Source organism: Xiphophorus hellerii, chromosome 6 (genome assembly GCF_003331165.1).
Source record: "Xiphophorus hellerii strain 12219 chromosome 6, Xiphophorus_hellerii-4.1, whole genome shotgun sequence".
NCBI lineage: Eukaryota > Metazoa > Chordata > Actinopteri > Cyprinodontiformes > Poeciliidae > Xiphophorus > Xiphophorus hellerii.
The window spans coordinates 26,638,926-26,660,531 of record NC_045677.1 but is presented as its reverse complement, the minus strand read 5'-3'; the positions used below and the strand labels follow the sequence as shown (position 1 = coordinate 26,660,531).

Genomic DNA, 21,606 nt, shown 5'->3' with positions numbered 1-21,606 from the left:
CAGCTGGACGCACATTCACGACCCGGTCCGGCTTCCTCCCGCCCTTATCTCTGCATCAGGGAATGTTTATTTAACAGAGCTAGTCGGTACAACAGTCACGGAGTCCCATGACTACCCAGGGCTAATTAAATCTTTAATTAAGATGGCGGTTTTTAATTAAAAAGTTTATTATTTTGAAGTGGGGATTATTGACGAATGAATTAGCTTGGGCTATCACTGAATACAATCCATGCATTGTTATGACTGAGATGGGGTTTTATTTTGTTTGTTCATGCAGAGGAGGTAAAAAATGAAATGAGGAAGAGTTTAGAGTGAGTTTGAAGCTGCTGGGCAGTCGGAGATCCTCCAGAGTCGTCTTGGAGTGGGAGCGTTGGTTTTTAATCTGGAGGATCAGGCCGGCTCTGTGATTTAGCGCACGGCGAACCGCAGACGCTTTTCGTCTCCAACTGGCCGGCTTTGATTGGTATCAGTGTCAGGGGGCTTTAAGGCGACGACACGGATCCGATTAATCCTGTTAGATTGCTTCCTCGTCTATGACCAACAAAACTCCAGAAAGCTGCTATTAGTGTCGGATCTTTCTCACTAAAGTTTGTCTTCCACTAAGACGTGTCTGATTTTAACTTTTTGTGAAATTTGGAGGTTTTATTGATCTGAGATCAAAGTAGGACAGATTTACAGAACTCATGTTCTTTTCAAACAACTTTTACTTATAAACTATTGAGTAGAGCTTTTTATCTTTACCTTAAAATTACTTTAAATCTGCATATTTTTAACTAAAAGTTAGCTGTTAATCTCTTACAGATTTCTTCTGTTTGTGCATTTTTGGTCAGTTAAATGTTTCAGATCTTCAAACAAAATTAAAACAGCAAAGACTGATTCATTCGTCTCTTTGCAGCAACAAGTGTTCATAAAAATGTTTTTGTTTTTTTTAATAAAAATGAGACACTCTTTAAAGTGTAACTAACCTCTTTAACTCGTTAATGTCGTCCTGTTGGTTAGTGAGTCTGCTGCCAGAGTCGGAGGATGAAAATGCTTCTTCTCTCTGCCAGAAAACTTTATTCCTTCTTTATTTCTAGTTCAGCAGAGTGAGAAATTATGAGGCGAACGGCACAATAAACACAACAGTGTTTCGGTTAATTCAGTTGTTCCTCCCGGTCTCTGCTTTGAAACTCATTATTAGATCTAAACAACATTTCACTACGTGAAAATAATTAATTGCGTCGAGATCTGCTGCTTGCCTCGTGTTCAGGTTGTAGAAAAGTTAATTAGAGCGGCTCCGTTTGCTTTTAATGATCAGTAAATTAACGGATTATCCACACTTTGCAGAATTTTACAGGAGAGGATTAGGGCCACTAAAAAACTTAAGGAATCCTGACTTCAATCTCAGAATTTCAACTTTTTTCTCTGAATTTTTATTTCAATCTCAGAATTTTGAGTTTAATCTCAGAATTCTGACCTTTGACCTCGGCACATTAAAGTCTGAATTTTATTTTTATTTTTTTTTCAATGGTCTTCCGTAGCTTTTTTATAGAAATAACCCAAAATCCTTTCAGTCTTGAGGAAGAAAAGAAACATTTTTATTTTCTTTTTAGAGCTTCCTCTCTATAAATCCCTGCGCTGCTGCTTCACGCTGCGTTGATCTCAGCTCTGAAGCAAAGAGTCGGCTCGCGCTCGGCAGCATTTCATCTCCTCAAAGCTCTTCCTTCCTCCTCCGGACACATCCGACCGCGGCTCAGGCCTCGCCGTGTGACCTTTCACCCCCGCGCCGTAGCAGATATGGAGTGAGTCGTTTTGCAGGACGGCGCTGAGCTTCCAGCCGGCTCTCTGGGGTTTTCGGTCGCCGCTGCTCTCCTTCTGTTTGATCCGCAGCACTTTGTCAGGATGGAAAAAGTTTGATCCGTCTGGATTCGCCGTACGCCTCGGGTCGGGAGGTCGTCCTAATGATGATTACGGGCTGAGAGGCGGCCGTCTTTCATCTAACACACATCACACTTACATCCCGACAAATTGCTGCACCTTTTCTGTCTCTGAAGGTCTCAGACGGTTGCCGTTTCCTCCGGCTCAGACATCTGTTTGCATGTCCCTCACTCTGACCCGTCTGGTTGGACCCGTTGGGTCGGCAGCGCTCTGTGGTGCCTGTCAGGGAGATTAGCAGGATTGGACATGGCCAGTTTCTGTCTGCTGAAAGCTGATAAACTTCTTTCTGCTGTCTTTATTCGTTTTACGAGCCATGACATTACCTCAGATAGTAACCAGTTACATTTACCAATTATATTTACTTGAGTAACTTTTGTGAAAAAAATATTAGGAGTATTTTTACTATGCTGTACGTTTTACTTTGAATTTGAAATTTACTTGAGAAATTGAAGTATTTCTACTCTTGAGTAAAATCTCTGGACTTTCTACCCACTGAATGAAAAACAAACATGTTTTAACCAGAAATTCACCAGACTCAGACACACACCTGCAGTTTCTGTTAAAGTTTCATAACTTTTTAAGTAAAAAAAGAAAATTTGGAAACATTTTCTTTTGCCTGATTTTCTGTTTTTTGTTACTTGTATGAATTATTGTCATTTTCATTCTTAAAATACCAAAGTTTCCATTTGACCTTATAGTTTGCTCCGTCTGATGATGTAATTTTTAAATATTAAATGATTTATAATTTGATCAGTTGCTCAGTACTTGACTTTTTACCAAATAATTTTTAGTTTTCTCAGACGGCTCCTTTTCTCTTCAGTAAAAACCTGTTGAAGTGATGCTGGCTGCTCTTACTTGAGCCCAACAGCCTCTGGATTTTAGTAATTTCATACTCATAGTTGTGCAAAACTCTTTTTTTTTTAAGACCTTTGAAGTTTTCAAAGCTTCCTGAAGATTTTTAAAACCTTTTTTCTGGACCAAAGATTCACCGATTCATTATTAATATCTCTGTTCAGTCTAATTCTATGCTTTATTATTTATTTCACATTATATTTAAATTCCTAATGTGTCTTTCTGAACCACTTGAAAAAGGTTTGTTGTCGATTATTTTTTACATTTGACCAATGTAGTCAACTATTGTTTGTCAGTTTTTTTATTATTTATTTCCCATTGGTTGTTATTCTCCTAATTGACTGAACAAATTAAAGTTGTTTTTACAAGTTTATCTGAGTATTTAAATGTGCTGCAATGGTGCAGAGTTGGCAAATATATTTGTAATTCAGTCCATTTACGTCTGTGTTTTAAAAATATATAAATATTTTAAGTCAATCAGCTGTTTTTCTGTGTCGGATCGACTGATACTGATATATTTGAGCTGTATCTTGAGCTCAAATATACAATTTGGAAGTGAAAAAAGTTTATTTTCTTTCTAAAATGCATTCCAACTAATAATCAACCATCTTTCCAAGATGTTGTGATGTTTTTCTGTTAAAATTACTGATTTTGTGGCTCCTTTTCCAAATAATTGTAGCCAGTTGCAAATTTTTTTAAGCTTTTTTTTTTCACAAAAAAGTTTGAATTACTGCAAATAATCTTCTCTTTCTTTTAAATATGTGGAAATCAATAGTGACCACAACTTCTTTAAATAAATGTTAATATTCCTGGCGATGACTAACTAGCAAGGAACGTAAATTAGGATCTACTAAACAGGAAGTTGAATCAGAAGGAGGTACTGATGCTGCATCCTGAATTCACTCAGTCTCCTGAGTTTTTTCTTTCTCGGAAACGTCCCCTAGTGTCCGCAAGCGACCTTTGACCTGTAAAGTTTCCCCTTCGAGACGAATCCCAGGGAAAGAGATGCAGGCTTGACCTTCCGAGTTTCGGCGACGTTTCCCAGGAATTTCCTGGCAGCGGCTAGGACGTTAAAAAGTCAAACCGTGACTCCGCCTTGCTGTTTTTATTCACACATCCTGACACTTCGCTTCTTTCACGCCAAGAGAGAAACAGGAAAACTTGGTAATTTACTCAAAACAATGAGGTGTGAGCTGAATTATGGTGATAAAATAAACATCTTGGTCAAAATCTTCCTGTCTAGAAGCAGGTGAAAGAGTTGGAAGTGTACAGTTTAGTTCAGAAAACATTAAAATAACTTTAAAATGTTGATTAAGAGCAGAATTAAAAGTATAACACTCTTAATTTAGCAGTTAAATCAAAAGGTCACATCTTTAAAATTTGATTAAATTAACGTATAAATACTGGAAAACATTCCTAATTTTATCGCAGTGGTGAGATTTTTTTAGTGTTGGAATTTATCATAAAATTACTAATTTATTCTCTGAATATTACTGCTTTGTTGTCGTATTAATACATTATTCTCATCACTAGTTTACTCTGGTATTAGGATTTATGTTCTTGTCTTATAAGGACTTTTAATTCTCACATTATTACACCTTTATTTTTATGTTATTACTTTATTCTTGAATTTTTATGACGTTGTTTTTCATATTATTACAATTGTGACTATTCTCTTAATATTATTAATTTATTCTCGAATTAAAAAAGATACCTTAACACTCCTTCGTAATTCATTGACTAAATTAAGGAAAATGTGAGTTATTTTAAATTACTTATTTCGTATTTTGGTTAAAAATCTGATTTATTTTTTATTTTACATGCAGCTGATTTTACTATTACTTTCAGATCAAGTCCAATTTATTTGTAGTAATTACTGCATTAATATTAATCAATGCAGTAAAGATGAAGCATGAATGAGTTTCTCTTGCTGGGACTTTAGTCCTTGGATCCTAGAAATGTTTATCAGGCGATAGAAGGCTGACTTTGTAACTGTCTTTATGTGTCCCGAGAAGCTCAGGCAACTGTATGCTTTATTTTATTAGGATAAGTTTAAAAAGAGAACAAAACTTGGTTTTATATTTATTTGTCAAAGTAGATTTCCTGCTGTTTGTCTGCAAAGCGTCTCTTTTGTTCCAAACATGTATTTGTTCTTGGTAGCAGGAGGAAGTTGCCCTGTTGGCAGCGCTGTTTGATGTTTCGGGCCTGTAGCGAAGCGTTCGGTGTTCACCACCAGTCTTTGTTCATTGTTCTGAATAATACATCAGAGGCGCATTAGTTTGATTCATACTGCTGTTGGCTCTCAGCTCTGCCCTCACTTATCATATCCTCTCTGGGTTGAGTCTGCCGCCGCCTCGCCAATGTCAACAGCGCATTTGATCAATCGGCGGACAAAGCGCGCCGGACTTTAAACAACTCCATCCTGCGGCGCTGATAGAACCAGGTCACTCGCTCGCAATGGCCTCTCTCACGCTCATTCATCTCTCTCTTCTTCTTCTTCTGTTAGCAACCGGCTAACTCCTAGCAACCACGACCGGATACAGAGGCTGCGGCAGGAGTTCCAGCAGGCCCAGAACGTTCCCGACGACCCGGACGATCGCAGGAGGACCTACAGCTTCGAGCAGTCCTGGGTGAGTGTCTGAACCGATCGACGTCAAGAGAGAAAGGGACGGAAACTGACCCGTACCGGTGGTGATCCTGCATCACTAACCCCACTACCACCAGCAGAGAACAAGACTTCAGGAGCGGCGCTAACCTCCACGGAGCTAATTCATTAACCGACTGCATGCCGGAGTCCATCACTAACCCCGACCCGCCTGCCCGACCCGCTCCACTCATCCGTCGTCCATGTTTTTTGTGTCCGTCAGTCATCCGCACAGACCTCGCCCACAACATCACAGACTGCCGGGTTGTTTTTAAACTTTCATCTGTGCCTTTTTTACACCTCAAACAGGATCCTGTGATTTTTAACAGACGTGTTTAAATCAGCGCCTCATTGGCCGAGAAGAGACGAGAGATGATTAGTTTGTGAAGCAACGAAGGGAAATCCTGAGGCGAACAAATCGTAGCGCCTCTTTTTCTTCTCTTTTTTTTTAAGGTGATGAAATGACTTGTCATATTTTTACCTATTTATTTCAGATCTCTGCTTCCTCACATTGCGACTGAAGAACACTCTGCAAAAACACACAATCTTATCAACTATTTCTAGGGCAAATATCTCAGTAACTTTTAGCAAGTTATATAAACTTGATTTAAGTGAATAATTCTTGAATGCAGATGCAAAAAGTACTAGTTTCATTGACGGTTTCATTTTTTTCACTTGAAAGAAAATGTGCCAATGGAACTAGTACTTTTTTAATCACTCACTTAAAACATGATTATATATTTAGCTGAAAAGTTACTTTTAAGGTAATTTTCTCTTATTTCAAGTGTTCTAATATATTTGCACTAGAAGTCAGACAAAAAAATACATGTTAAGGTTTTGTGTTTTTGTTGGTTTCAGATTATTTTCAGCAGCCAATCAGAACACTCATCTGAAGATTAGATTTTAAGATTACAGATTACAGTACGGATTACCGCCCATACTTTCCTGGATTGTTCTGAAAAGGGAGCCGGTAAGTTTTAGAAGATATGAAGTTACTTCTAACATAGCGGCCATAAGCTTTAAGTGGCTTGTAAAGTTCAGGAAAGGAACTTATTTAAAGGTAAATAAAGTTGAAACTATTGGAAGTAAATAAGTTCTATAAATTATTGATTAAAGTTCCAGAAAGTCTAAGGTTACAGCTTACCACATATTACAGATGTAGAAAGTTCTAGAAAGTACCCTATAAATTGTAAAGGTTCATATTTAAGTTCCAGAAAGTATCAGAACAGCCCCTGGTACCAAAAAGTAACCTTGCTGTTTTGGGGAAATTAGTCTCAAAGTTCTAGAAAGTACCTTGTAAGTCCTGGAAAATATTAACTTGCACGTTCATTGGTTACCCAAAAGTAGTTTGTTGGTTTTATCGAAAGTACTCTGTATATTACCAAAAGTAACTCATTTCCTGTGTGTGCCCTTTATGAACTAATAAATCCCCTCAGAAAAAAGCCTGAAACCCCCAAACAGCCTGACGGTTTCAGTAAAATAAGTTCTAGAAAGTACCTCATAAGTCCTGGAAATTATGATTTTACAAGTTACATCACAATGAATTCAGCTGCCTACAGGTAGCCTGCAAGTTTTAAGAAATTAGCCTGTGAGTTCCTAATAGTTGCCTAAATATTACTTTTAAAGTTTCAGAAAGTATCTGGTTGCACGTCACCTCATAAAGCAGCAAAGTACAGAAAAGTAACATGTTTCTTATGGGGAAAATAACCTGTAAGTTCTAGAAAGTACTCTGGAAGTCCTAAACAGCATAAACTTACGTATAATTTCATGAGTTACCTTTAAGTAGTTTGTTGACTTTACTCTGTAAAAGACCAACTTCCTATTCATAGAGTAGTCTCTGCAAGTCCTGGAAATTAAATCACCTAAAATCCAATTCTGGAGTCTAAAGGTAACCTTCAAGTTTTAAGAAAGTAACTGGGAAGTTCCTAATAGTACCCTAAAGCTGTTTGAGTTCCATAAAGCATCAGGTTGAAATTGACCTCATAAAAAATCTCAGTACCCAAAAACAACCTGGAAAAGTAACTTGTAAGTTCTAGAAAGTATCACCTCACACAGCACTAGACAGCCTGGTCCTCAAATGAAACATGTAAAATTAATTAGTCTGTAAGTTTTGGCATCTGTAGGTTCTAGAAAGTAACCTGTTAATGTGTCGCTGCTCAGGTGTTTTCCTGTTATTAATTGCTTCTCATTGAAATGAGTCAATTTGTACGTTTCACATCTTTGTTGTAAAATTGGATCAATAGACGTTCAGGGTGAAAAGGGTGACACTAATCTCTTAAAAAGGTGTGTTGTACTTTGTGTCACATAGAAACACTCCTGGGGATGTTGTTTTGTGTATTTGTATATTTCTGTGTATGAACTCTTTATTTCCCGCTGTAACTTTGCAGCGTTGGCAGTGGGGAAACGTTGTGATTTGACGCTGAATTGCACTCGGGCTGTTTTCTGCTCTGGTACTGTGTAGTGTTATGGTGCTTTTTGGCAGTGTTACCCAGAGTCCCGCTGCGCGTTAAGGGGATCGGCGGACGCATTCCAGCGCAGGACCGTGTGGGAAACGAGGCCGCAGGTCATCCGAGCTTTTGTCCGGAAACAACTGAGCGTGCTCTAAATTAAAAACTAGGATTTTAAACCTCACTTCCCCGCACTATTGTTATCCTGTTCATTTTCCCATGAAGACTCATTATTAGTTTTCCCACAAGAGCACCTTAAATATTTTACTTTTTTACCATAAATAAAACATGAAATATGTGAATATTAAAGCTTGTTTAATCCAAAAATAAAACTGGAAACCAGATTTCTCAGCCTCTGTATCCCTCTAATGCTCTTTTCTTGTCCCTTTTGCTTTCGATCGGGTCGCCCATAATAACTGCCTGTTATTGGACCCGAGCCCCGGTCATGCCAGCGCGCCGTATGGAAAACGGCAGAACACGTCTTTGAAATTCAGTTACCTCTCCGGGTTGCATTTTTGTTGCTGCGTGTGAGTGATGTGGCGTCCTGTGACTGAATTCAGCTTCAGCCTCCAGTGACGTTTTAATTGAATTGTGTGATGAAAGGTTTGCACTGTTTAAAATACAAATGTTGAAAACGTCTGAAGTTTTGGAAGCACCGACTGCAGGCCGTAAAAACAAAGCAGATTTTTGTGAACCTGCCATTTTGTGCCAAAAAAAAATATCGATTAAAATAATAAAAGATAAATAAATGTGAAAATATACAAATTAAATAAATTTAAATAAAAAAATGTAGTTATTCCATTCAAAAAAAAATCTCAAATAGATGTGTTACTTGGCTCCTTCAAACAAAATCAAATAAATATAAAAGTAAGTGAAAGAATACATAAAAATGTGAATAAATTTAAAAAAAATAAAATATGAAATAAAATAGTTTTGTCATAAAACCACAGGTGGATATACTGTTTGTCTCCTTCAGCCAAGATTAAATAAATAAATATGTAGATAAAAATAAAAGATTAAATAAAAAATTAATAAAATAATTTTAAAAAGTTTTTAAATCTTACATTAAAAAAAATTATTTCAAATCTTAGCAATTTGCCTGTTTTCTGAGTTGTTTTACAAATATACAAATAAGACAAAATTTTAATTAAATCAGTAAAAAAAGTAAAATCTTTTCCAATCTTTTTTTATTACAAACAAAATCACGGATAGACATTTCATTTGGCTTCTTCAAGCCGAGATTAGAGAGTAAAATATAAAAATATAAAATATATAAAAGTGAAATAAATGAAGAACATTTTTTTTTGTCTATTTTCAGATATTTTTTTTTTTAAGTCATAAAATTTTGGCTTCAAGGAGACAAAATTAGATGGAAAAAAAATTCAAATAAGAGTTTTTAATATCTTATCATTTTTCATTTTTTTCCACAGCTAGAAATGTTATTTGTCTCCATCAAACCTCCTCTGAGATCCGTCCGTCCGTCCGTCCGTCCGTCCGTCTGCTGATTTATTGTCCAATATCAGAACAAGCCGACTGTAATTAGCCGCCTCCTCTGGGTCCCTCATCTGTTTGGCCCCTTTGGTTGTTTGGGTGTGCAGCAGAGGATTGTGGGTAACGTGGTCTAATTCCATCACAGATGAGTGATGTGTGCTTTATGGCAGCCATTAAACCTCAGAGAGTTTAGAGGAGGCAAAACATTTTCATCTGTAACATTTAACAGCTTTTATTGATCCTGAGCAAACGTTTCCTGAAATGTTCAATTAAAACTGGGGTGTCCAACGCGAGGCGCGCGGGCCGTTTGTGGCCCTTGAAGTTATTTTGTTTGGCCCCTGAGCAGAAGTCAAGAAAATTTTGGCCAACAAAGTAGAAAGCAATCGATAAAATAATTTTTGTGTTTTAGATTTTTAATAATTTACAGATTTCCTAAAATCGTAATTGTACAACGGAGTGTTGGGACCGCAATAAGAACATTTTACAAAATAATAAAATTATGGGAATAAAGTTGAAATAATGCTAGAACAAAGTCAAAGAAATAAATATAATAAATAAATAAATGTAAAAAAAAAAATAAAGTGAGGTTTTTAAATCTCAGTATTTTACTTTGAATAAAGTAAGATTTTATTAAGAATAATCACAATAAAGTTAACATTAATGTTCTGATTTTATTTTTGTAATTTTATTACTTTATTCTTGTGACTTCATTTTTTAATTTTTTTTAACTATGGTCTTAATACTCTGTTTTATTATTTACTGAGTAATGAAACAAAAAAAATTAAAATATAAAGAAAAATCAAGATAAACTAATTCTCGTATCTTCAGTTTAATAAATTTTGTGGCCCATCAGTTGTTTCAATTTCCAAAAAGTTAGTACACCTCTGTTTTAAAGCTGCTCAGAAGAAATCTTTCCTCCATATGAGGACCGTCACTCTTCCCCTCCGGACACAGGAAGATAAACGGGACGTTTACGGTCCTCCGGTGCCGCCAGGGAGGCGATTGGACCCGGATTGGTTCGGTTATAAAGGGGAGTCTCTTTAGCGCTCGTAATCGTTTTATGGCCAGCTGATGTCTGCGCCGCTCCCAAAGTGTCGCACGGCCATAAAAAGTAATTATATCAGCTTTGTGTGGCGGCTAATCGCCACGCGGTCGCTGCACCCGGACGCTAATGAGCATCGGAGGAGCTGCGGTGCGACAGCGGCTCGGGTTGCTGCTCAACCTTCAACCAGAGGGAGGCGTTCAGTTTCAACAGCGAGCTTAAAGGTTTTCATAATAATTTAATAACAAAATAAAATACTATATTTTATTTTTGTTTAATTAAATAGTTACATAGATTTTAGAATTAAATACATTTAAAAGTAAATCTTTATTGTTGTATAAATAAAAATGTATAAATTTTTCTAATAAATTTTTATTTAAATTAAATAAAATTAGAAGTTCTTGATATCCACTGACATTTCTGTGCATCCAATATAAAAACATATTTTTTTCTCACTGTCTGAAGTTAAATCAGACCAAATTTCTCTTGTTTTTGCTTAGTCACCAAATTTATTTCTATTCTTTAAATCCAACAAAACCTTTTGAGAAAAGTTTTTTATTTATTTAAAAGTTTACATACATTTGTCTTTCAAACTGAATAATTTGGGTCAAACCTTTTGGTGTAAGTTTGGTCTAATTTAACTTCAGATAGTCAGGAAAAAGGTTTTTTCAGTGTATGATATCTGCCTTTAAATGTTCATAAATATTAACAATTTAAGTTGTAATTTTGATTCAAACAGTTTAAATTTATCATTGAAATCTCCAAATTCATTATTTTCTTTCTAAATGATTAATGTTTATAAAATCTGGCTTAGGAAGCTAAAATATGAAACAACAACGCTAGCTGTCACTCTATTGGCTGTTGTTTGGAAAGCAGCCAATCGAGGAGCAGCATTAATTTCGCTTGGTTCTGATTGGCTGGACGATCGAGACAGAAGATTCTAGAAGAATTGTAAATATTAGCTTCTGCTGTCAGAGGTTTTCCATTCCTGGTAGTGATGCATATTAAGATTTATTTGGTATTTTAACTATTATGATATGCAGTTATATATTTTCAAAAGGAGGTTTCAATTGAAATAAATAGAAATAAACTTTTAAAATGTAAATAAAAATATATATTTTTTAAATCAGTTATGAAAACTGGGAATGTACTGCATTTAAATTATGATCTTTTTTTTTTTTTAAAGTTTGTATTTATTCATCCGACTTCTATACATTATTTGGTGCAAATTATGTTGGTTAGAACTTGTCAAAATTATAATTATTTTGTTTATTTGTGTTTTTTACGCATCTTGTCCAACAGAGTGCCAGTCAAAATGGTTGAAGGTGAAGCCATTCGTAACCTTCATGAGTGGAGCGTTGCAGCTTTAGCTATGATTCTCCACTTAATATATGTATAAATATGAAAAAGTTTACTAGAAATTGCTTTGGGTTTATTTCAGATGTAGTAGAGATGGTAAAGAAAGGAAGAGACAACAGGCTGTTAATCTGCTTCTACACCTGCAAAAAGAGAGAAAAAACCCAAACATACAGATTATGAAGTAAAAATGCCTCTGGAGTTTTTGGGTGCAGAAATTCATAAATCTGCGTTTTAAAAACAGAAATGTGAGGCGTTCATGTCGGGGTGTTAAACCCCAGAAAATGTCCGCCGCAGTGTCGAGTCTGTTTCATTAACACCGACTAACATCCATGTCATCACCACAACCTTTCTCTGAGCCTGCAGCATGGTCTTCCTCCCCTCCCCTCCTCTTCCTCTCATCTCACCTGCCTGCCTGTGTCTCACCTTCACTTTGACCCGAGGAGAGGCGAGTCCCGCCGACTGACCGGTGAGTTTCAGAGATGCGTAAAGGTCCAGCGTTTAATCCGATCCCGTGGAGTTCTGTTCTTTTTCATTATGAAACCATGTGGATTTTCACACTCCGACGACCTTCCAGCCGGAGGATTCTCAGACCGGATTAGAGGTCAACAGAAAGGTCGCCAATTTTCCATCACAAAGCCATTAATCCTGAAAACGCGTCATTGTGTTCCCGCCATCTGTACGAGCCGACATGGCTCATTTTATCCTACATAATGTCACTTTTCATCAATTTATGGGAAAATATGAACCTTCTCAAAGGAAATTTATCAAGGTTTTATATTTATTTAAACATTCAACCATCTTAGAGTTAAAAAAATTAATATATTTAATAAATTAGAATATGCATTTTGATTTATTTCAGACAAAAAAGTGCCTTAAAGCAGCTATCTTTTAATTTTTTACACGTTTCTGTATTAAAAATGCAGCTTTTATTGGTCTAAGGTAATATTCTAATTCTTAATGTAAAGTTTTCATTATCTGTAATTAAATACCCATTATTTAATTATTAGAAATACATTTCTTGAATACAAAAATTTGGTAGAAAATGGTAGATTATTACTATTTATCGACATAATGTATTGTAAAACACAATATTCTGAAATAAAGTAATAGTAACCTAATTAATTATGACTGCATATAAATATTGACATGTTAATTTTATTCAATAAATTACAATATAATTAGAATGTAATTTTAAATATTAGATTTATTTTGATTCAACAAGTGAATTCATTTCTTTAATCCTGGTAATGCAGGTGATAAAAACCCGACTTTGTAATTCTCTTTATGTGTCACAGAACGTTCAGGTCTGAGTAAAATGGTTTAAGCTTTTATTTTATGATATCAATGATTCAGGCTTGAAGTGAATAAAAACTTAATTCAGTTTCTCTGAAATAAATAATAATAAAAGGATTTAGAGTCAAATTTTCCCTTGTGTTCTACAGTATTATGCATTAAATCCCAACATAAAATTACAGTTATTTTTTCCTTCCACTAAACTTTCTACCCTTCTAACACATAGATCTAGAATTATTTAAATAAATTTTTATGGCATTCAAATGTATTAGACCGTCACCTAGGGGTGAGCATTTATTGTATCACTTATCAATTATTGTGAACAAAAGGTCTTGATTTATCGTTGTCGAGGTAAATTTCAATTATTGATATATTTGTTTTAAAAAACCTGACGACTGGAAATGAAAAGTTATTTTTTTACTATTTTATTCACTTTTTGTTCACTTTTTCAATAAAATATTTGAAAATATGATTAGATGCAGTCAATATTTGCAGTTTATTGATATAAATCTTTTTTTTTTTTTTAGTAAGTGGCATCCTGAAGAGAACGTTTATTAAAATAAAATTAAGTAATAAGTAGATATTTTTTAATCATGATCTTCATCTGTATCACATTAACACCACAGACTAATCCATGAGGCCCGCCTGTGTTGCAGCTCTGGGTAAATGATAAAATGTCGTTTTGTCCTTTGCAGTCCAACTCCAGCAGCAACGGTCCGGGCGGGTACAGCCAGCCGGGCCGGCACTCGGTGTCGGTGGAGGTCCAGATGCAGAGGCAGAGGCAGGAGGAGAGGGACTCGTTCGCCCAGGCGCAGCGGCAGTACAGCTCCCTCCCTCGGTGAGACGTTAGCTCATGCTAACGCTAGCATTAGCGTTAGCATGGTCCTGGTTTATAATTGTTTGGTGATTTTCATTACAGTTTAAAACTAGCTGAATTAGACAAACAAAAAGTCAGAACAAAGGTGTATTTGCTTGTTTTTATTAGTTAATATTGTTTTGTTTTTATTAGTAGTTTTAGTCTTTTCATACTTTTGTTAATTTTTACGTGCATTTTGATAATTTTTACATCAATTGTAATGAGTATTTGACAAACGTTTTATTTACGTTACCATTTTCAAAATATGTTTTCAGTTATTTTGTTGAATAACCGACTGATGTGGCGATAGTCCGCCATTTTGTGGACTAGCATAAATGCCGCGATTAGCCGTATGGAGTGCCATAACGTACCGACAGCCAACGTAAACAGCTTGTGTGAGGAAAAAATTAATCTGTCACATTGGTTCGAAAGGCAAATAACTCGATTCATAAACTCAAAAACAAAGGATATCACATCGATGTTATAATTATTCCCCATTAGTTATCATTAACAAAAACTTTTTCTCAATTTCAGTTGTCGTTATTTCGTTTGTTTTTGTTATCTGTAATAACCTCGGTGCGCTCCCCTCAGATAACGCCTGATTGTTAGCATTAGCATCAAATAGCAGCAGAAATCGGGTCAGAACCGGTCGGTTCCAAACTCTCTTGTTCACATTTGCAGCTTTGGTTGGAAGAAACAGATCAGGTCTCAGACGGATCTGGCAGGACTGCTTTTCTTTTTCCCTAATCTAATTCCCGTAGATCTATGAGATCTGCCGGCTGCTTGTTCCTGGAAACACTGATGTGTTTATTATTTACGGTTCTTCTGGGGCAGCTGGCGGGTCACAGGCCCGGTTGGGCCCGGTTCCACTGGGACCAGTTACCTGTCGACCATTTGGTCCGACTTTCTTTTCATTCTTTCATTGATATTTCAATAGACGACACAAATCTTATAAAAACAATTATGTTGATGAGTTTGCACTGCATTTTTCTCAGAAAATATCTGAAAATGTTTAAAACTGACCAAAAAATTGCATAGCTGGATTTTTTTCATTTTTTTGTTTTCAAATCTTTTTTCTTCTTGTTATATACAGTATATACAGTATATATATATTGTTTTCTCTTTCAAAAATAATTTTCCCTAATTTAGCACTGAGTAAAATTTGTTCTAATATGTTTGGAAGCAAAAAAAAAAAAAGAAAACAAAACATGTTTAAAAATTTAAATAGTAAAAAATCGTTTCGAAAATGAAACTGAAAAAAATAGTTGGACTGTTTTTTTTAGATGTTTCTTTTTTTTGTCAGATTTTGGTGTTCAGCCGTAAATTGAGAAAAATGTCCTAAAGGTTTGTGACTTTGAGGTTGAATCTTTCTTTGTTCAGTTATTTGATCGTTTTTAAAGTATTTTGCTGTTGGGATTCTTTTAAAACGTCGTCATGTGGGATAATTTAAGGTGGAATGGCTGATATTTGACACAAAATTCAGATTTTTCTCATTCTGACTGCCGTAAAAACAATTTCATCAAAATAAAAATCTTTTACACAATATCAGACTGAATAATAATAATACATAATAATTTGGAACACGGTGTAGTATGGAGAGAAATTTGTTCCAAAATTATTGCAAGCAACAAAAAAAATTAATCACTTTTTAATGAAACTTTGAAAAACTTTTCAATCAAAGCCAACTGTTTGTTTATATCTTAAAATAGTTAACCAATATTTTTTGGATGTTTTTTTTTCTTCTCAGATTTTAGGTGTTTAGTCACAAAACATATCCAGAAAGTTTAAGACTTTCTGTTTAAATATTTTTTGGTTCAGTTATTTGATCATTTTTAATGTATTTTGTTGCTTAGAAACCTTTAAGATGTCATGATGTCGGATAATTTAAGGTGGAATGGTTGGTATTTGACACAAAGTTGAGTTTTTCTCAGTCTGAGCGCCGTAGCTTCAGGGTGGTTGGGGTAAATAGTTCAAAAAGTCTTTTTTTAATCAAAATAAACCTTCTTTTCCACCATAGAAGACTGAATCTGAAACCTCTTTAGGAATATATTGTGATGTTTTTGAGATTTTATTCGAAGCTTGTTGCATTTCTAGGGACAGATTTGTGTTTGTGGTCGTCCTCAGAGGGTGAAACATCAGATTCAATAAAAAATGAGCCTCATAGAAACCGCCTGTGGGCATCTACCAGCGTGCAGCAGCTCCGTACGGAGATCCCGAACCGCCTCAACGTCCGCTTCCGGACCATTAGGCCCGCTCCGAGACCGACTGGAACACACATCGGACCTGACACACAGCAACGGCGGCGAACCCAGAGAAACGAGGCGGCCATCAGCCACAGACGCAGCCGGGTGTCATGAATCTGGGCAGCTTCACCAGGAAACGTGCAGGAGGTGGAAGAACAAAATCCAGATGTGTGTCATCAGTTATCATTTCCGCTTCCTCTGCCAAGGAAGGAGATTGTTGAGCTGTTTAATAATATTCTATTCAATAAGTTAAATATCATTAAAAAAATGATCTATTTTAGTTTTTTTATTCAAACTCGTGGATTAATTCCTTTCATCAGGTGATAAAAGGCCGACTTTGTAATTGTCTTTATGTGTTGCAGAAGGTTCAGGTCTGGATAGAAAGGTTTAGATCTTTATTTCTGTTAATATCGATGGTTGTGGCTTACAGCTACTGAAAACCGAAGATAATTTTTTAATTATTAGAACATTTTTAAATTGTGTCCAAAGTGTGGAGCAGGGGCCTTTTGCGGCCCCTGGACTGATTTATTATGGTCCCCCTGACCACAAATAGCACAATCTCTAGGACAGGTTAACGCAAAAAAACTGGATTACTTTTTTCAAGTTTTGGATCTTTGATGATTTATGCATCACTTTCCTAAATTACCTGCTCAATTTATGGTTGAGCAGGAAAGAAAAAAATCTAAATATATTTTTTTTGTTTGAGATAAAATATGTTTAGAATCTGGGCAGCTTCACCAGAAAACATTTAGGAGGTGGAAGAGAAAGATCCAGATGTGTGTCATCAGATATCATTTCCAGTCGGCCGCTCTGCCTTTGTGTGGCGGGTCTGAGGAAGAGGAAGAAGAAGAAGAAGATCGTTGAGCTTTTGATTCAGAGCCATGCATAATTATGGCGTTTATCACCCAGCTGTGGAGAAATCGCATTATTCCTCTGTTTGGTTTTCAGCAGGAAGTGGCGACAAAAGGGTAAAAAATGGTGGAAATCCTTTAATGAGAACAGAGCGGAGCTTTGTTTTGCGTTCGGTGGAGATTGGTTCCAGTTGAGAACGGATACGCTGCTTGATGGGTGAGATAGGAAGAGTCGGCCCAGGTTGATTCTTCACACGCTCCGCTGGGTCCAATTTTCAGAGACCGCCGTCGCCGACACCCGATTTCATTTCACGTGTTGACTAAAGAGACCAAAGCTGCTCTGGAAGACGACGCCAACGGAAACTATTCACACTGTTCTAACTTTTCTGAAGGAAAAGGAAACAAAAAATACATTTTAACTGCCTGTTTTAATAGTTCAAGCATCAAATATACCTTGAGACGCATTAACTCAGTGGAAACCGTCTTAGTGATTTCATAAAAGCTAACGCTTACATTCTTCATCTCCTCTCTTTTGGGTTCAGCCAATCAGCACCAAGAAAAACAAACGGTGCTTCTGGATTGGCTGGTATCGCTGCGTCTAGGCAGAGGTCATTTTGACTGATGTCTGAGTTAATAAGTCAATTTAAAGCATTTCTCAACTGGTTTCTTTCTACGATTACAAATTTGTAAAAACTTTCCGCTGCAGAGATGCGGCGCGTTTAAAGAGTGTAAATTCAGAAGCAGCGTCTCGTTTCAACGAGAAATAAAAATACGTTCCGAACTCGATTTTAAAAACTTGCTATAAGAAGTTTCTTGTTTTATTGAGATAAAAATCTGAGTTTGAGTTTGTTTGTCGTAATGAGTTTGAATTTTATCTCCTTTCAACAAGTTTCTTGTTATATTGAAAGATTCTTGTATAAATAATAATCTGACATTTTAACTACAAATTTGTTGTTGAAATTTGTTCTTCCGCTTTTCCAGACTGAAGAAATAAAATTCAGTTTCAAAAGTTTGATTTTCTAAGATGAACCTTTTCTTGCCCCGGACCCTACTCCAGTAGGAATGATTTTTGTTTGGCGCCCTCTGTAGCGCAGCGCCCCTTTGCATCGAATGCTGCTCTCACAGTCGTTTCCTTGTTTTCCTCTTCCACCATCAGACAACCCAGGAAGAATCCCAGCACCGTCTCCCAGGACTCCTGGGACAAGGCGTACCCACCTGGAGACGTCTTCCAGACGGCCAAAGACAACCCCCGGTACTCCAGCTACCAGGGCTCCCGGAACGGCTACCAGGGCGGTGGCGGCGGCGGGGCAGGAGTGAACGCTAGAGTCCTGCTGGAGGCCCAAGAGCTGCTGCGGCAGGAGCAGAGGCGCAGGGAGCAGGAAGCCAAAGGAAAAATGCTGCAGGAAGGCAGCAGGACCAGCGCCTACGAGGGGTACAACCCCCACCTGAAGGAGCCGGGGTCGCCGAAGGGCCCGTACCGACACGACGTCCCGCCTTCGCCATCGCAGCTAGCTCGGCTCAACAGACTGGGGTCAGAAAAGGGAAGACTTTTTTATTCCTGAGGGGGAAAAAATTAGCAAATTAGCATCAGAACATAGACAACGGACTACTTGGCCTTCTTATAGCTTAGTGACTATCTTAAAGGCAAGCGGGTGTTTGATGACCCGCACCAACTATCAGTCACTCACCAACAACCAACAGACGCCCCAGTGCCTTGTCCACCCTCGTCGCCGTCACGGACCGACAATCAGGCAGAGGAGTGGGCGCACGCGCACGAATGACGCGTTCCAACTGCCGTTTTTCAGTTAGCTTCAGAAAGCTAACTGCTCTGAAGGAGAGTGAGTTCCAACTGCCGTTTTTCAGTTAGCTTCAGAAAGCTAACTGCTCTGAAGGAGAGTGATCCAACTGCCGTTTTTCAGTTAGCTTCAGAAAGCTAACTGCTCTGAAGGAGAGAGCGATCCAGCTGCCATTTTTTAGCTAGCTATCCGAAGCTAACTTAGAAACAGCAGTTGGAACGTTCTTTCCTTTATAGCAGTTAGCTTTCTAAAGCAGTTGGAAAGAGCTTTCTTATTGCCAACTTATATGCCAGCTTTATAAAGCTAACTGAAAAACAGTTAACTTAAAGGACTTAGCTTTGGAAGGCTAACTGCTCTGAAGGAAATAGCGTTCCAACTGCCATTTGTTCAGTTAGCTTCAGAAAGCTAACTGCTATGAAGGAATGAAAACAGGCCAGAGAGAAAGAGCGGGTGTGCGTGCGGGTGTGTGTGTGTTATTAATAAAAGCCCTCCTCATAAATGATTCATAGTGTGTGTTATCTCCTTGGAGGAGAGTCAGGCAGAGAGGGTAGGCATCTCTGATCCTCTAGCCTGGCCCCTCAGCGCGGCGCTGGGCTCCGCTCGCCCGCCTCCCTGCCTGTCTGTCTGGAGCTCCATCTTCTCCTTTCATTCTTCCTCTCTCTGTTCATTACGCTCCTTTCTTCTACCTCAACACCTCCATATTCATCCCCCCGCCTCCCTTCCTCCTCCTCTCTCCCGAGTCGGCGCTCTGCACTGAATTTTTCATCAGAAGCCACCTGCTGCCTGCCGGAGCCAGAGAAACGGCGCCACCAGAGGCTCCGACAGAGGGCCCGGCTTCTGACACGACGAGCCGAATAAAGGGAGGCAGAATAAAGATCGGCGGGGAAACAATGCCGCTCCCAGTGTGAAATTAGCAGCAGCCCCTTTATGCTGGTTTTTAACAAAAGGCAAAATTGTCCTCTGGAGTTAATTGCTCCAAATTGCCATAATTGCTTTTTGTGGGGTTTTTTTGTTGTTTTTTTATACCTTTTTAAGCATTTAGCAGACACTCCTCGCTGCAGTGATTTTAAATAGAGGCAGCAGGTGGGTGTGTGGGGGGGGGACATCCTGCTTTTAAAAACAGCAGTCGATAAATGAACCAAATGCTGCTGGATTACAAAGAGCAGGTTGGAAAACAGCAGGAAGCGCTTAAAAAACAGAATTTCTTCATGCAGATGGGTTCAAGTTGTGAGTTTGATTCTGTAAAGGCAACAATGGAGGTTAATACAGTCGCATTTATGGCTCTCAGCTGGGAAAGTAAATTTAAAAAGTATGTACACCCCTTAAAGATAATTTTGTACTTTGAGGGGTGGCAAAAGCAAATGAGGTGGATTAGCACCTGATGGAATATCTATTCTACTGCCCATAAATTGAGCTGTAAGCATGTAATTAAACAAAGATGATCATAAAACATGGTGGGCCTGACATTACTGTGAACTATAAAAACTTAAAATGTCAATCGGTAAAAAAATAATAGTTCATATTTTCCAAAAATATAAACTTTTCCTAAACAGCAAATTTGATTAATCAATAAATGAGCTAGGTTTTTTTGCTTAGCGCATTTTGCTAACTTTGAAAATGTTTAGCGCACTTAGCTTCCCTTAAATACATTTTTCTCAAGAAAGCTCAAATTTAATTTACTGTTTTATAAACTTTAATTTGAATAAAGTTCAGCATCTGTGTTGAACTTTATTGTCAAATTAGTTACAAATTATTCAACTAGTTAAATGTTTATAGTCATGCTCTTATTTTGAAGGGGGTGAAGACTGTTTACCCAGCAGTTCCATTTCCTGTTCTCACTTCTGTCTTTTTAACAAAATAAAACGAACAGAATAAGATATTAAATTGGTTCTCGAGGGTAGATATCATTTGAACTGAGGTTAGCGTGTTAGCATTAGCTTCTGCTAAATATTGTGTTGCTTAGCAGAACTAATGTTTACAGTTAGTGCTTTAGCGTTAGCTCGACCAATTTTATGGCTAGCTATGCCCGCCACTACTTAGCCGGGTTTTGTGATGCAACAAATTTAACTCAGATGAATAATTTCATAATTTTTCCCAACTTTACACTTCAAAACTCAAAATACTACCAAGTATTTTTATTAGGTTTCTAGTGCAAATATCTTAGTACACTTGAAATAAGACAACTTTTCAGCAAGAAAAGGGAGTTCGTTTTAAGTAAATAATTCTTGTACTTAGATAAACTACTAGTTTTATAACGAGGCATTTTTCCTGCTTTAGTGAAAAATCTGCCAATGAAACTAGTACTTTTTGCATCTACATTCATGAATTATTGACTTAAAACAATCTTATTTATCTTACTGAAAAGTTACTTTTAAGTCACAAGTGTACGAAGATATTTGCACTAGAAACTTGAAAATACTTGGTAAGATTTTGTGTTTTTACAGTGTTACATGTCATTTATCCAGTTCAGTTCACAAAATAACCTTTAACTTTCCTAAAACACATTTAAACACAGTTTTACTCCAAATTATATCATATATGTAGTCTGATTAAGGGTAAATAAAGGTCAGCTGTACTACTGGGATTTTTCCATCATCTTCTCATTTGTTAGCTAAAAGCCAAAGTTTGGAAAGAAATTATAAAATGCCAGAAGGATGTCAGAGCACAAACGTATCAGTCAGGAGAAGACTATAAGAAAATGTACAGCAGTACCTATTGACGGTGCCATGGAGATAATTGGAGAAGATATGAAAACTGGATATTTTTCCCCTAAAAAAGAGGTTTTTGTCAAGTAATAAGCTATAAATAATCCAAA

At 37.0% G+C, this 21,606-nt stretch overlaps 1 protein-coding gene and 1 long non-coding RNA gene across 6 annotated transcripts in view; one reads left to right on the top strand and one right to left on the bottom strand.

Annotated features, from left to right (window-relative positions):
• Positions 1 to 19,293, top strand: part of pard3ab (par-3 family cell polarity regulator alpha, b) — a 257,273-nt gene extending 237,980 nt beyond the window's left edge. For all 5 annotated transcript variants that reach the window (XM_032565195.1, XM_032565196.1, XM_032565194.1 and 2 more), the window contains 3 exons: positions 5,276 to 5,399; positions 13,741 to 13,883; positions 18,152 to 19,293. In XM_032565195.1, coding sequence (XP_032421086.1) covers positions 5,276 to 5,399; positions 13,741 to 13,883; positions 18,152 to 18,557 — 673 coding nt within the window. In that variant the 3' untranslated portion in view covers positions 18,558 to 19,293. The remainder of the gene's footprint in view (positions 1 to 5,275; positions 5,400 to 13,740; positions 13,884 to 18,151) is intronic.
• Positions 13,262 to 13,707, bottom strand: LOC116721457 (uncharacterized). Its single transcript, XR_004339605.1, has 2 exons — positions 13,442 to 13,707; positions 13,262 to 13,376 (listed from the first exon to the last, which is right to left on the bottom strand). It is a non-coding gene; the product is annotated as an uncharacterized LOC116721457 (long non-coding RNA).
• Positions 19,294 to 21,606: the final 2,313 nt, after the last annotated feature.